This window comes from Pleurodeles waltl, chromosome 5 (genome assembly GCF_031143425.1).
Source record: "Pleurodeles waltl isolate 20211129_DDA chromosome 5, aPleWal1.hap1.20221129, whole genome shotgun sequence".
NCBI classification, from domain to species: Eukaryota; Metazoa; Chordata; class Amphibia; order Caudata; family Salamandridae; genus Pleurodeles; species Pleurodeles waltl.
The window spans coordinates 840,870,616-840,887,392 of NC_090444.1; the positions used below are offsets into that span (position 1 = coordinate 840,870,616).

At 41.3% G+C, this 16,777-nt stretch overlaps 1 protein-coding gene across 9 annotated transcripts in view; it reads left to right on the forward strand.

Moving 5' to 3' along the window:
* The window catches only part of EDARADD (EDAR associated via death domain), a 1,293,069-nt gene that overhangs the window by 941,668 nt on the left and 334,624 nt on the right, over positions 1-16,777 (forward strand). For all 9 annotated transcript variants that reach the window (XM_069234900.1, XM_069234903.1, XM_069234904.1 and 6 more), the window contains one exon: positions 11,069-11,157. In XM_069234900.1, coding sequence (XP_069091001.1) covers positions 11,069-11,157 — 89 coding nt within the window. The remainder of the gene's footprint in view (positions 1-11,068; positions 11,158-16,777) is intronic.

Consider the following 16,777-nt stretch of genomic DNA (forward strand, 5'->3'; position numbering starts at 1 on the left):
TGCTGGTTTGTGTCTTTCCTGCAGAATTCCCCTATCACGACTTCTGTGCTCTTTGGGGAACTTTAGTGCACTTTGCACTCACTTTTCAGGGTCTTGGGGTGGGCTATTTTTCTAACCCTCACTGTTTTCTTACAGTCCCAGCGACCCTCTACAAGGTCACATAGGTTTGGGGTCCATTCGTGGTTCGCATTCCACTTTTGGAGTATATGGTTTGTGTTGCCCCTATCCCTATGTGTCCCCATTGCATCCTATTGTAACTATACATTGTTTGCACTGTTTTCTATTGCTATACTGCATATTTTTTGGTATTGTGTTCATATATCTTGTGTATAGTTGCTATCCTCATACTGAGGGTACTCACTGAGATACTTTGGCATATTGTCATAAAAATAAAGTACCTTTATTTTTAGTATATCTGTGTATTGTGTTTTCTTATGATATTGTGCAAGTGACACTAGTGGTACTGTAGGAGCTTCACTCGTCTCCTAGTTCAGCCTAAGCTGCTCTGCTAAGCTCCCATTATCTATCAGCCTAAGCTGCTAGACACCCTATACACTAATAAGGGATACCTGGGCCTGGTGCAAGGTGTAAGTACCTCTTGGTACTCACTACAAGCCAGTCCAGCCTCTTACAGAAGGTACTGTCAGGGAGACCAGATCCTCTGGGTCTGCACACGTTCCTAAGATATCCACCAGAAGACAGCTCCAAAACTCTGATAGAAGTATCACAGAGCCTAAGAGAGTCCAAGTGGGGAAAAGGGGATTAGGAAGGGAACAGCTGGGAAGGAGACCTGTAGGAAACCAGGTTAAACAACACAATAACAAGATATAATCACATTGAGGTTCATAAAAACTCTCTGTTGAATCTAGATTTCAATGATACTTGGAACATGAAATAACACTCTGTTGAATCTAGAGTTCAATGATACTCGGAACATGAAATAACAGTCTGTTGAATCTAGAGTTCAATGATACTCGGAACATGAAATAACACTTAGACTGAAGAAACATGAATGGCCTAGAACTAGACTCTAACTAGGCCTCAAGAAATCTAGGTACCTGGAAAAGAATCAAGAATGGTTAATACAATGTTTCATATGGACTTTTCATGATTTGTTACATACTGTCTAGGAATATAAGAACCTTCTAGAACAATGTCTCAGAACAAACACTGCCTCATTACATGAGGACAAAAGGCAATCCAAACATTCCCTGGAAAACAATAGGAATTGTACGAAGGACTTAACATGCACATAGAATGTAACATCTTGAATTTAACACCTCTGCAGAAAATTCAAGGGCCCTGGATAATTGTGTGCACTTCAGGAAACACTACACATCAAAGTTTTGATTGCCATGAAACGATCGAGCACATTGTAAGCAATCTTAACATCACGATTTAAATGCGGGAAATGAATCGCGCACACTGCCGATTCCAACAAGTACATGCAAATGCCATGAAATTATTGCACACACTGTAAGCGATCTGAACATCAAGATTTATATGAGGGAAATGAATCGCGCACACTGCCGGTTCCAACAAGTACATGCAAATGCCATGAAATGATTGCGCACACTGTAAGCGACCTGAACATTAAGATTTAAATGCAGGAAATGAATTGCGCATCTTGCCGATTCAAATGTCACCATGCGAATGCCAAGAAATGGTTGCGCACAAAGAATATCAAGAGTTAAATGCAAGGAACGAATCGCGTGTCTTGCCAATTCGAACGCCACCATGCAAATGCCAAGAAATGGTTGCGCACAATGATTATTAAGAGTTAAATGCAAGGAATGAATTGCGCGTCTTGCAGATTCGAATGCCACCATGCAAATGTCAAGAAATGGTTGTGCAAAATTAATATCAAGAGTTAAATGCAAGGAATGAATTTTGCGTCTCGCCGATTCGAATGCCACCATGCAAATGTCAAGAAATGGTTGCGCACAATGAATATCAAGAGTTAAATGCAAGGAATGAATCGCGCGTCTTGCCGATTTGAATATCAACATGTAAATGCCAGAAAACCACAAGCACATTCACACGCACAAGGAAAAATCTTCCAAGATAAAAACTAGGCCCAAAAACTCGAATACCTTTGAAAACGGGATCGGGGCCCAGTCTGACCTCCGTCTTACCGCCCTGATCAAGGATCACCAACACAAGGAAGGGCAAAGGCCTGGAAGATCAAGGTAGGCCTCCGGAACAGGAGCTCAGGAAATTGCTGCTGCTCTTCACCGGGACCTCTGAATAGTGAGCACGTGGAGCTGGGCTGGGTCCCTTATATAGAGTCTGGCCCAGCCCACAAACCACACCCAGTCATGCTGCAGGGAAAGCTTCTAGAAGGTCCTAAAAAGGGGCCACACCCTGAAACACTCTGTAAGCCTGCAGCAATACTTTGCAAATGAACATTATTTGCAAACATCATTAATAGTGGTTTCAAGGTAAATCTCTGCAATGCAAAAGGTTAACAAACTGCATATAAACACAATGCGTGAATTATGCTCTTGCATAAAGACTGGGTTTTTGCATTTTAGTCACCCGTAGAGCGCGCACTGCCCTGATGTTGACAGGTACTGTACTCTGGTTTTGATGGTGTCAGTATGTTTTTTCTGTATCTCCACTAGTGCAGCACAGTATTTATGACCTAAGCTTTCTGTTGAACTATTTGATACTTAGGGAGGAACTATTTGTTTTATTAGTACTATGGGAAAACAGAAAACGCCTAGGGGTGGAGAAAAAACTATCCACTGCTCCCGTAGGCTCAACATTGGACACCTTTTTGGCCAGAGCAGTTGGGGTTATTACCAAAGTAATCAGTTTAGATGAAAGGCAGGTGACTTTCGACCAAGTCGAACTACTGACCTTCTTCCCCTCCTATTTCACCATTTCATCACCCTGGTGCTCTGAGAAACCCAGCAATAATTCATAATTCTCAAGGGGAGGGTTATATTATTGGGAGGACTGTGCCTCCCTCGCATGATGTAACTGATCTAATAAGAGAAAGCACCAGATCAAGGGGATCTATAGTGACAAGATGAGGGATCTTAGGAATCCAAAAAAACAACAACATTGTTCCTTCACATAATTTTTCTGAAGCTGAATTGTGCCCCGTCCCCAGGATAAATACTGCTGATATCAATAATTCCAAATGGAGTGGATACTTGAAAAGATAAAAGCCATGATTGTGTCACCCCACTGGTGGAGAAAATGCAAGCCTGGAGCAAGTGATGTAAAAATTAACCAATTGTAATAGCATAACCACCATGTACACCAGGGTAGAGGTGGCAACACTGCCCTCGAAATGGTTGAGCATGCAATAGCACATGCACTGGTTCCTCACACAGTGCAATGGCCACTCCACCTACTGATTCTGTTTCCAGAACCTCACACATGAGGGGGAGGGAAGCATGGATGTCATTTAGGGGTCACCAGGGGTCACAGCTGCGAACCCTGGCCTGCCCTTTGCAACCCTGCTGCTGCTTTTGTGACCCCTGGTCTCAGAAGTGGCAAATTCAGTGCCAGGAACATAGTGGCGGTTCATCCTTATGGTCGTAGGTTGAGGCTCCACTTTCTTTGTTTTCTGTAAAAAAAAATATTGCACTTATTGTGATGAATAATATAATATTCACTATTAGTGTAATAAAAATGAAGTTCAGCCAGCTGAAATATTCCCTTCAATGAGAGTTGAGGTAAGTAAAAAAATGCTTTTAAAAGGCTGTTGTGTGTATGTGCTTGCGGGTGAAAGTGGGTTTATGTGACACACACTGTGCGTAAGTGTGCATTTGTGTGTATGTGTAAGTATGTGTGCATGACTGATAGTGGAGGTCAAAGGGCACCCCTGGCATTCTGGTGAACTGACGTCCATGGAGGTAAGCCCAGTATGAGGCTTCGAAGTCCAGGAATTTTATTGCTGTAACCAAATAAGGAGGGTTGTCCCTACCAATGAATGCTACAAATTGTCATAATCTTATTCTTACACCTGAATTTTGCCCTTTTGTAGCAGCCTTGACAAATGTCCCACAATTCCATACAGCCAGAATGAAAACTTGTGGTGATCTTAAAAATAAGGTATGTCATTGGCTAACCAGAACTTCTGATTTTAGTATTTCAGAGTACAATGACATTCTCCTCATCAGGAGAATTGACTGGATTGGTCCTCTAACCAAACATTCCAATGGGAACTGTGTGTGGTTATCAACTGCAGGAATCTGAATTTAGCTGGTTGGTTGATTTCACATAGAAAGCAGAATGCACAGCGGAATCTTTAGGTCAAAGGTATCACCTTTTTGCTATTATACTATTTTTATAGGACTCTTTCCGGTAATCAGACCGCTAGGTCTGCATCACTTACTCTGAATCTTGAACGAATTGCTCACACATATCCCCACACCCAAAAGATAATCCCCTTTAATGGGCCTAGAGGATATAGATTGAATGCCTAAGAACTGTTCCCCGTGTGCAGCAATAGCAAGCAAACTAAGGAAAACCATGGCCCATAGTAATATGGACCTGATAGCTCACAGAGAGATTTCACCTGAGCCATTGTAAATTAAGGTTTCATTGATTTACCTGTTAAACTGGAATATCACTGCTTTAAGCACAAAGTGGTCAGAGCCAAACTGTTGTAACAAAATCTTAAACCTTGAAATCATGATGTTACAACAAACCAGGCACAAGAGGGATATTTTGGGGTCTGATTTGAAACCTTTGTTATACAAACCACCCATTCTGTTGAGGGCAGAGCTCCAGGGGCTTCGCTATCATGCTTTGTTTTTTTAAACTGCTCAAGGTAACTTCAATTATCTGCAACCGCCCTGGAATTTAAATAGGATGGTTAGTCCTGCCGAACAGGTTTAATTTTTATTTTATTCATTTTTATAATCCTGTAGTAGAATTGGTTTGCCAAATCAAGGGCCTGTTTTGTGTTATGTAACTTGTAAGATACCGAGCTTATCATATTTAGAGTGAATTCTGTGTGTCTATTAGGTGTGACTTTAAAGCAAAGTTAGGCCACAATGTAACCCGGTGTGACCCTTTTCAGGCAATTGATATTACTTTGTTTGGATAGCTGATGCTTGAGCTGTATAATTTGGCCAAAATCACTTGTGATTCCTCACGCACAAATACCTACTTTTGTACGCTGGGGACAAGGAACCATTATCAATTATATTTTTATTTCCAAGAATATGGCTGAGTCGATGTTGGTGGCACTGTGGAAAGTGGATTTAGTGACAATAATCCCAATGAATTAGCAGTTTGCCTCCCGGTTAGCACTCAAACGTCCAAGCGTATGCATGTGATGGATCTAACTCCAATGAATAAGGGAATTAGGCTCAGGTAGCAGTTGGCGAATATTGCCTCCCTGCAGGCGAAGGGCTAATCTCGGCCTGATACTTGATCTGATGTTAATTGTTGATGACCCGGCAATTGACACGATTGAAGCTTTTGAAACCCTAAATGTGTTTTATTCAATCTCCCTAGCTGGACCTCGACACAGCCAGCTTGGCTTGACAGAGAAAGCAGGGCAGCTAACCATTGCCTGTGACTTGCCCCTGACCACAGCCCCAGAGATAGAGCTGCCATAGCTAAAGAAAGACATGTGTTTTTAACTAAAAGAAAGCAGGTGCTAAAGGAAGAAGCATGGCCAAGTTTGATAAGCACTTTTAAAGAAAAGGATTCAGAGGATTTCTGGGCAACTGTGAATGGGAGAACGTCAACGGTCTCCAAAAGTGACAGATTAGGGAAGAATATCAATGCAGACAGTTGGATCAACCATTGTGAATGGATTTATTTTTTGAGAACACAAGGTGTATGGTTTGGTTTAGGGCCCCTCCTGATTTCGCCTTGATATGAGGTTTAACCCTGAAGAGATGATCACTGCTGTATCTAATTGTCCATCTGGAACGCCACCTGTCAGATTGACGTTATTAGTAAGATGCAATATGGTTCCAGAGATGGGTTGGGGACACAGGAACAGTGCCTAAACCTCTGCCCATTGATTGGAAATGCACTATTGTCAAGAAGTCTTCCCTTTTCTTTGCATTCATAGAATTAAGTAGCACATATGATTGCGTAAATCACTCTAAATGATACTGCACCCTCACCCAGATAGGCTTGCCCAGCCTTTAGTTGACTTATTACAAGTGTTTAACTGTGAAATTTCAACAATTGTTAGGTGTGGCACTGAGGAGAAATATACAGACACTTTTGTGCTGGTTTGAGGTCTGTGTCAGGGCTGTGTTTTGGCATGGATTTTGTTTCTTTTATAAATCAATTGTCCAAACTCCTTCCTCACAGCTGAGGGGAAGGATTTACCAAAGGCGAACTCCACTCCAGTTTCAGTATTGCTCTAGGTTGACAATAAATTCCTGCTCTGTTGAACGCCCAATGGTCTACGGGATCTTATTGAGAATATTGTCTCTTTCATGCATGATTTGGACATTGAAAATAACACATCTAAAACCTACTATATGGTGTATGGTATCCAAAGTTGTAAAGACAAACCTATTTGCATTATAGGTAAAAACATCATAAGGGTGAATGATTTTTCTTACCTTGGGGTGACCTTTGACTCTTGTAGCAGTTTCCAGCCTTGTCTCTCTTCAGCCATGCTCTTGGGCCTTGTATGATGTGCCCTTGAAAGTTGGTAGTAAACCAGTATTGCCATTGCTAGAAATATATAAGTTGAAAGGTAGGTGCTGACATATGGGGTTGCAATATGGGACTTACGTGACTGCCCTAGGCTACAGTTGGAGGAGAACCGTTAATGCTGGTGCTTTCTGGGACTAGGTCCAGGTAGTCCCCATTATTTCCTGCATGAGGAATTGGATTTGACCTATATGAGGCTGCCCTCAACCCTCTGGATTTCATTATGAAATAACCAGAAAGCGTGATTCCACCACAAAGTCATAGCCAATTGCCTGGTGCGTTGAATTTTGGACTTAGGATTCTGTATCTGAGTCATGTAAAGAAAACTACATTAGCCCTGGGCAGACCTGAATTCTTCACATCAGCTTGGTCTATTAAGAGGGATAAGGGGACAATAGTGAAGGTGCTTTATATGAGGCTGGGAATTGCCAACAGAGAGCACAGCTGATTAAACCTGCCCTGAAGGATTTAGCTATTATTCAAACCAACACAAGAACCGAACCATATCTATTTCCAGTGAACTGAGCCATACCTATTTCCAGTGAACTTTTGACCAAAATCCATCTAGGCACTATTAGAAGGAATCTTTCTTTCCTCTTAGGTCAATTTGATTTGAAGTCTATTTTGTCCTGACCATGTGATGAATGTTCTCCTCAAATACTGATCCACTCTCTCATTTCTTGTAAAATGTATCATCAGTTGAGACATAAGTTCCTGATATCTGTTCTTAAAACATGTGGCTTTTATCAATATAAACCTGCATTTTATTGTCTTTGTGTGCTGTCTGGCATTCTTGCGAGTTAATCTGTGGGAGGATTTTTGAAAAATGTTTTAAGCTGGAGCAGAACTGTTGATTTTTAGCCTTCATATTCGCACCTGTGTTTCCTATATCCTTTCCAAGCATCTAATGTAGCTATTTTTCATGCAAGGTTGACGACTTTACGGCAGGAAGGTGATTTTATATATGTTCTATTTTACGTAGATGTGCATCTTATTTGATTTGTGGCTTTAAACGTTTTTGCACATATTATGTACTTTTGAGTGTTTTCCACTGTGTTTTAGCTTGGTTGTACATAAGAAAGACGACACAATTGTAAGTTTGAAATTTTAGGAATTGCTTTTATCAGTATCATATGTGATTGTTGTGTTTAATGTACTGCATTTGTTTGCTCTTTTATGATTATATGTTTATAATTTAATAAAGATATTTATGAATTCACTCATTTGTTCATTCACTCAAGACTGGCCGTCTATTACTACAGCACATCTCGAGCGCAATCATATCACTATTACTAAAAAACCTCTCCTTTGACATAAGCACCGAACACCGCCTCTCCCAACAGGCTGTACTATGCAATCAGCCCTGATGCAGCTTGCAAGCCCCTAAAACAGCTGTGTCCCTTAAATGACAACCTTTCATTAGAAAACAATGCTAGTTGTGGTCGTCTTTCAACATTTGTTTTACAAATTCTCCCCTGCAAAAATTTAACGTCTCCCAAAATCCTTTACTTTTTGTTTTTTCAATAAAATCTTTTTTGGTCACATTTGACAATAAAACATCAAATAAAATGGCCACACATAATTTAAAACAGAAATAACCCACCAAATAATTGGATTCATTAATTAAAACATAAATCACATGTTCAAAATGACTTTTCATCATCTCAAATCTATCACAATTTATAACCAAAGAAATATATAACTAACCCTCATATCCCCTTCTACTGGCCTGCGCAGTCCTTATAAAATTGACAATGGTCGTACCAACTTCTATTGTTTCCATCCGTTAAAGACAAATGAGTGCACTCTTGTGGTGTCTTATATTTGTTCTTCTCAAGCATAGTAATAGAAACCTCCTACGTGGATTGTCAAACAACGGGTATAACAGAATAAAACTGCAAAGTGCTCTGAGGTGTACAATTATCACAAGGACAATCCGCAGCATTTTAAACCAAGTTCCCAAGATGGGAAAATCACATAAAAAATGTACAATATTTAACCTAAACCTACTTAAATAAAACCTGTGCTGAGAATTTTCAAAGAAACCAAATATTCCTCGACCTCTTTGGAAGGACCCTGATCTATATAATTCCTCACCGTCTGCATATTCATCACTCTTTACTACAACAAGAGTGACAGGGAGATTAATGGTCCAGTGTACAGCCTCCCAACTTATGATACTTATATGCAAGAGTACACTGTTGCAGAACAAAGAAGACATAAGGCCACAAGGTACTCCTACACCGGAAGCAAATGCCCTCACACATCCAATTGGATGTCATGCTTCATCATAGGGCTTGCTCCTCGTCAGACTGGCGCTGCAATGTCTGATGGGCACCCCAAAGAGGGGCACTTTGCCAGAGGTCTTTTATCAAGATTATGTGCCGTGATGTAAGCTATGGGGCAGAAATTCCACCTACGTACAAGCAGACAATAGGAGAGCAGAAAAAAGAAATAAAATTAGCTCAAAGCACTGCACACAAACAAACTTGTATGGGAGTGAAAAGGAGGTAATGCTCAATCACTCTCTCAGCACTTATCGAATTGGGGTGACCTTTATCCCCTATACTAGGTCAACCTGTTTCGCGTTTAAGGGGTCCATACGGATCCAGTGCCGCTTCATAAGAACCAACTAACAAACAAATCACTTCTCCTCAATATTACAAAAAAGCACAATATGTCTAAAATGGTAAGTCAAAATACTCCAGTCACCTACCCAAAACAACCATACACGATAATCTAGTCGTATATGGAGGGAGACTTGTGGAGAAGGAAAAGAATACTTAGAATAAAATTCAGTTGAAGAAATCAATACAATATGTGTAAAAACCTACTCCTGGGCGAAAACCATGCTGTACTGGAGTAAGGATATTCTGCTCTTTTGCACAGACTTCTAGGCGTGTTAGCAGAACTCGACCCAGAACTTTAGATGTAGTATCTAGTAAGGAAATCAGTCTAAAACAGGATTGGTCGGTTTTATTTCCCTCTTTGAAAATGGGGCCTACCCATGCCTTTTGTCAAGAGGAGGGCAAAGGGTCGCATTTCACTGCCCTCACAACATTCATTAGCAAAGGGCCCCGTAGTTCAATATTAGTCTTAGTATTAGGATGATTGACTTTCCAGAAACGGGCCTGATCTTTGCTTTCATGACTCCCTCTCGTTCCTCCCAGGTCGCTTTCTGAATATCTGCTATCCTTGCAGCCAAGATATCCTTAAAAGTCTTTCCAGCCCGTTTCACCTCACCATTGTCCCTTGGCACCGCTTTAAGGGCTTGACGAAGGACCTGATCAGCCGCCCTGCAGGCCTTATTGAACCAGGCATTGTGATTATTTTCAGCCTTCCCCTTTTATATGTCCAGTAACTCTGACACCTTCCCAAATATGGAGGAAAAGCCCGTAATAATTGCAGATGGGTCAGCTTCTAGATTAAGACAGACAGCCTTATCCGCTTCTTTCTCCTGTAACAAATTCTGTAAAAATCCCCCACCTTCACTTTATCTAATTTCCTCTTCAACCCTCCCTTACCTGAAACAGTCAGAATGCCGTCAGATCTATACTGGGCTATATCATAACTTAGTTCCACATGCACTTCCAGGGCGCTATGATCCCTCATACAATTAGTCCTGATAGCATATTTCAGTTGCTGCATTATTTCCATTGAAACAATAATATGGTAGATGGTGCTAAGTTTGCCATGGCTATGGAAGGTTGGGGGTGTAGCACACGGACTAAAATAGAGATCTGAGGCAAATACCAAATGATGTTTCATAAGCATATTATTTAACACCGCCACATATGCATTATGTTGAAAATGTGTAATCGGATTACCCTCAGGATTAGTCAGGCCACAAACGGGTGTATTCAAAAATTTACAAAACTTAAAGTTAAAGTCTCCTCCCCATAATAAAAGTGCCTGGTAGTTTAGGTTGGTGAATACCTTTTCTAAAACCTCCTCCAGCTCTTCCACCACCTCTGATAAAGTATAATCAAAGATATTATAATAATAATTCACAATAACCAATTTCCCGAAGGCTTTAGGTGTCACCTGAAGAATTTGAAACTAACTAGAGGTGTAGAGATGTTTAAGTTTTCACTTTTGCTGCCTTCATTCCAGAGAGGAAGAAGTCAAAACACAAATCATTCTGTGGTATCTAACTGCAAAAGTAACTGTAGACAAAGACGCCCTGATTCACAATTGATTCTTTACAAATGTACAAACATTAGGACAATGGTTACTCTTTACAAGACATCAAAGTTGCCTGAAGTCGTACCATTTAGCCACAAATGTGTACACAAGTGAGTTAGATAGACACAGTAAGAAATTATCTTTACAGTCCAGTCAGGTTTCAGTGGTATAATTCAGTTGTATTGCATTTAATTTGATAGTATTCAAATTTTCAAGACAAATATATTTCTTTTAGATAATGGCAGCCTAGCAGTAGAAACAACACTGGAAGCAGCCTCTGTTGCCATCCGGGCACTTTCACCTGATTCTGAAAGAATAAAACAGGTATGAAGTATTAAACCACAATTTATCATGGCTCACATTTTATTGTCACATTGTAAAAACAAATATAATAGTGTTGTCCACCAATTATACGAACACATACATATAGAATTTAAATTGTATGACTTTTGCTTGATCCATAATCTCTGTTTTTGATTAAGCATACCCTATCTATGTTTTTCCTCTAAGGGCTTCTCATTCACCATTTTCTACTTCATTTGTTGTGTACTATCTTGCCTGAATTCTTGGTTATCCTGTTGTCTGATGTCTTACATTTATTGCAGTTTAAGAAAATGCATAAAACATACAAAACTCAAACATGTGCACTTAATTATTTTCGTGATCGAACCATGTTCCTATGAAAACAAATATACTTTTAAAACTCCCAGGGCAATTTATTGTTGGACTCACTTACAAAGTGCATTTTGAAAACAGTATTACATTCTTAAAAATTAGACATGCTTTGCCAGAAGGATATTTACTCTAGAAATTAAGCATATAGTTATGAGCCTAGGATTGTCTTAAAAAGGTAGATTCACTTTAATATTGGCTTAAAATGTTTATTCATCATGCATTAATTGTTTCATACCCTTAAATGTTCTTTGGCAATTTTCATAGGTCTTTGTAACAGTTTCTGGGTTCTGTTCAATCTTAACTTGGTTATTTTAGATTTAATATTTAGTAGAGAGAATTTGACCTGATCTGATGAAAATCACAACTGTCAGCAACTTTGAGCACTTTGCCCCATATCACGTGATAGCCAGTTTGATCATTATCTGCCAAAAGATCATGTGTGGGGTGCATTATCAACATGTGCAGTCCAAGCTAGTGACTCCGCAATCCATACATCCACAGGTTTGTGTCAGAATATCATAGACAGAAATATCATCTGACATAGTTAATGTGTCCTAAAAACCGTTTACAGAAATATCGTCCCATTGGGTTTAGCCATTCTAGTAAAAACCCCAATACAACAACATTTTTGTAAACACCATACATACTGCACAATATTTCAATATTTGTGCCAAACGATGTTCTGAAAATGGTAATCTGATGCCTTTCTTATGAAAGTACTTTACATTTTGCATAAAAACTGGGGTGCTTGCCCCCTCAATAACCTGAAGTAAAGGCACTATACTTTGTAACATTCATTGTGAGCTTTCTGCTTATCAATAATACGTCCGGGAGTAATTCCTTTGGGCAATACGTTGAGTATAAAGGAATCGTTCTAGCCCCTTAACTGTTAAATAAAATAGGGTTTAATGCCCAGTCTTGGTGTTACTAACCTATTGAGCTAAATTGTCTGCACTAGCATGAGTGAACTGGATGGCAATGGTGAATGCTATGCTGCCCGAGTAGCGCCGCATAGTTTCCTACTGTGGCAGGCCCCGCCACGCTTTAGGTCTGGGGAGCTGAGAGCAGTGTCTGTGACTGGTGCGTTTCAACAGCAGACTTCCCAAGGGCTCTGAAGCCCTTAACAGCAGCATTAATGGCAATGAAATGCCTTAAGGCTCAAGAAGAAAAAGGATCCTTAGGCTTATGGCCCTATGTATGAGGTACTTGAGGTGACAAAAGCTACTTTGAGGGTGTGCAGGGAGAGATAAGAGAGCGAAACATTGGGGGAACGTATGCAAGGAGTTACTTCCCTGGGACACTAATGAGAGTGGCAGCAGAAAGCGGTAATGGCAGGGTAATGGTGAATGGCATTGGATGAACATAGGATAATTCTCTCTTACCCGTGGGAGTGCCGTTGTTACTGCTGCCATATTAGGTGAACCAAGACTGTGGTCAATTCCCATAAATGTGTCCTTTTTTGCACAGGGTTCAATTCAAATCAAATCAATCTTTATTTGGATATTACCCCATAAAAGATATGCAATCCATTTAAAATAGACATAATACACAATAAAAACTTGAATCATTATTTATAAATAATTAAAATTCTTCATTACAATTAATTAGACCATTATTCATTCTCGTCACAGAGGGCTTCTAGATGCATCAGTTTTTTTCTACGTTATATTGCATGTAAAATGAATTTTATCACTGCATCACATTTCTCATTAGTGTCCAATTTACATAAATAATTAAAATGTCATGATAAAATCTAAGTATATGATAAAGTGCAACGCGGATTGTGCAAAGCGTCCCACACAGGGGCATTTCGGTAAACTTTCACTCCATATCCTCATCTTTGGAAAAGCTACAAGAAAGTGCAATGTCTTAAAACGCATCAGGGTTAAATAAGATCTGTCTTGAATATTTTTAACTATCAATAAATAATTTTGAATTATATTGTTGGCTTTCATCATATAAGGTGCTACTGTCGATTTCCTACATTCTCTATTTACTCTATCACTATCCCTCCGTTCCATTAATTGTTTTTTCAATTCTTTTTTACTAAACTGAAGAACAGTACCCAGATTATCTAAGTGTGAATCTAGGTTTATGCCTTTCAACAGATCTTTTAAGTGCATGAACCATGGGATTTTATTGCAGTGTTCTAATGTAAGGAAATCTTTTATGATCTTTTTTGTAAATCTAGTCCCTTCTTTAGACCAAATACTGTACCAAACCAAAGGGCTCTAGTATATATTAGATCTTCCACATGGGGACTGTAGGAGGCTGGCCTGGTTTGTGGTGAGTACCTTGGGTACTTACACCTTACACCAGGTCCAGTTATCCCTTGTTAGTGTATGTAGTAGTGTTCTAGCAGCTTAGGCTGATAGAGGTAGCTATAGCAGAGCAGCTTAGGCTAAACTAGGAGACATGCAAAGCTCATGCAATACCACTTATAGTTACACAGTATGTATGCACAAGTAAAGACAATACTCAGTGTTACCAAAAATAAAGGTATTTATTTGGGTGACACAGTACCAAAAATATCTTAGAGACAATACTCCTTCTGGAGGTAAGTATTATACACAATATATACACTAGGCACCAAAATTAGACAAGTAAATACTCATAGAATAATGCAAACAGTAGGAAATCCTATAGAATGAAATGGGAGAAAATAGGTCTAGGGGCAACACAAACCATATACTAAAAAAGTGGAATGTGAATCATGAATTCCCCCCTAGACAAGTGTAGTGTGTGCAGAATCGCTAGGAGAGTAAGAATACAATAAAGGTAAGTAAATTACCCCACCCCAGAGCCCAGAAAAACAGGAGTAAAGTACTGCAAGTTTCCTTAGGACACACTACACCTTGTTTTGGGGATTTTGCAGCAGCCAACCAAGTCTGCAAAGAACAACTGCTGGATTATAGGACCTGAAGATCTGCAAAGGAAGGGGACCAGGTCCAGAAGTCAAAAGAAGTTTCAGGAAGGACAGGAGCCCCTGCCAACCCAGAAGAGGGCGCAAAAGAAGAGTCCCTGGTTAGTAGAAGACTGCAGAAATGCACCCTAGGAAAATGCCAGTGGGTTCCTGCATGATGTAAAAGATGTCCCCTGGCGTGAAGATTGTTGCAGATGAGATTTCATGTTGGAAGGCGCCAACAAGCCTTGGCTACGACAAAAGTGCGTTTTTCATCAAAATGGCGCTGAATGTACCCAGGAGGGACCTTGGGGCCTCAACTCTCTGTGAGGAGGAAGAGAGAGCTCTCAGCACTTTAGAGAGCCCTCAGGATGCCAGCCAGCACCCCCAGAAGCCACAGGATCCAGGTTCAAAGGAGGTGCAAAGCACGGTTGATGCAGCACAACAAAAGAAGGTGCCACGCCGACGGTGAACAACTCAGCGAGTTGAGCGTCACAGGGTGGAGTGCTTGGGACCTGGTCCAGGCTGTGTACAAAGGAATTTTGCAACGAGTGCACAGAGGCCTCAGGAGGCGAAGAAGGCACAATACACAGGGGTACTGTCATTCTCAGGGAAGACAAGGTCTCACCTCCTTCAAATTGCGTCAGCAGGACCTCAGGACAGTCTATGTTGATGATATCCACCCTCTGTGTCCTTAGGAGCATGCTTGTCGCCATGAGAAGAGTACTAGGGTACTGGTAATCACCTTAGAAAGTGCCTGCTTGGAGCAGGGAAGGTGACTCAGTCAATCCACAGGAGATTTCTTCAGTCCTTCTGGTGCAGGATGAAGACAGGGAGTCCCCAGAGCATGCACACTGTGGAAACATTTGCAGTTGTTGACTTGGAGCTGAAGTTGCTGAAGAAAGTGTCTCTGGTCGACACTTTGTTGCAGTTACAGCGTTTCCTGGAGCAGGCTGCGGTTGATCTGAGGTCAGAAGAGTCTGAAGTTGTTGCAGAGGATTCCTGAAGGAAACTTGCAAGCAGAATCTGAAGAGAACCCACAGGAGAGACCCTAAATAGCTCAAAGAGGGGGATTGGCTACCTTATCAGGGATGAACCTATCAGGAGGGGTCCCGGACGTCACCTTCTGGCACTGGCCACTCAGAGCCCTCCAGAGTGCCCCCACACCTTGCAAAGCAAGATGGCTGAAGTCTGGGACACACTGGAGGAAATCTGGGCATCACCCCTGTGGTGGTGATGTACAGGGGAGTGGTCACTCCCCATTCCTTTGTCCAGTTTCCTGCCAGAGCCGGGGAGAAGGGGTCCCTGAACTGGTGTAGACTGGTTTATGCAAGGAGGGCACCATCTGTGTCCGTCAAAACATTTCCGGAGGCTGGGGGAGGCTACCCCTCCCCAGCCTGTAACACCTATTTCCAAAGGGAGAGGGTGTAACACCCTGCTCTCAGAGGAATGCTTTGTTCTGCCTTCCTGTGACTGGGCTGCCCAGACCCCAGGAGGGGAGAACCCTGTCTGTGAGGTGGCAGCAGTTGTAGCTGCAGTGCAAGCCTCAGAGAGCTGGTTTGGCAGTACTGGGGGTCCATGGTGGAGCCTCCAGGATGCATGGAATTGGCTCCCCAATATCAGATTTGTAATGGGGGGACAAGTCCTTGATCTTAGACATGTTACATGGCCATATTCGGAGTTACCATTGTGAAGCTACACATAGGTATTGACCTATATGTAGTGCACGTGTGTAATGGTGTCCCCGCACTCACAAAGTCCGGATAACTGGCCCTGAACTATGTGGGGGCACTTTTGCTAGTGCAAGGGTGCCCTCACACTTAGTAACTTTGCACCCAACCTTCAGCAAGTGAAGGTTAAACTTATAGGTGACTTATAAGTTACTTAAGTGCAGTGAAAATGGCTGTGAAATAACATGTGTGTTATTTCACGCAGCCTGCAAGGGCAGTCTTGTGCAAGGGTTTGTCAGAGCTCCCTATGGGTGGCTAAAGAAATGCTGCATCCCATATGGATCTGGGTACCTAGGAAACATATACTAGGGACATATAAGAGGGGGTCCAGTATGCCAATTGAAATTGGTAAATGTAGTCACTGGCCTACAGAGACAAATTTAAAAGCAGAGAGAGCATAAGCACTGAGGTTCTAGTTAGCAGAGCCTCAGTGACACAGTTAGGCACTATACAGGCATACTATACTATACATATTAGGCCACAAACTATGAGCATTGGGGTCCTGGCTAGCAGGATCCCAGTGAGACAGGCAAAACACACTGACATATAGATTTTTATCTATGAGCACTGGGGTCCTGGCTAGCAGGATCCCCGTGACACAGTAAAAACACACTGACACACACTCACAAACAGGCCA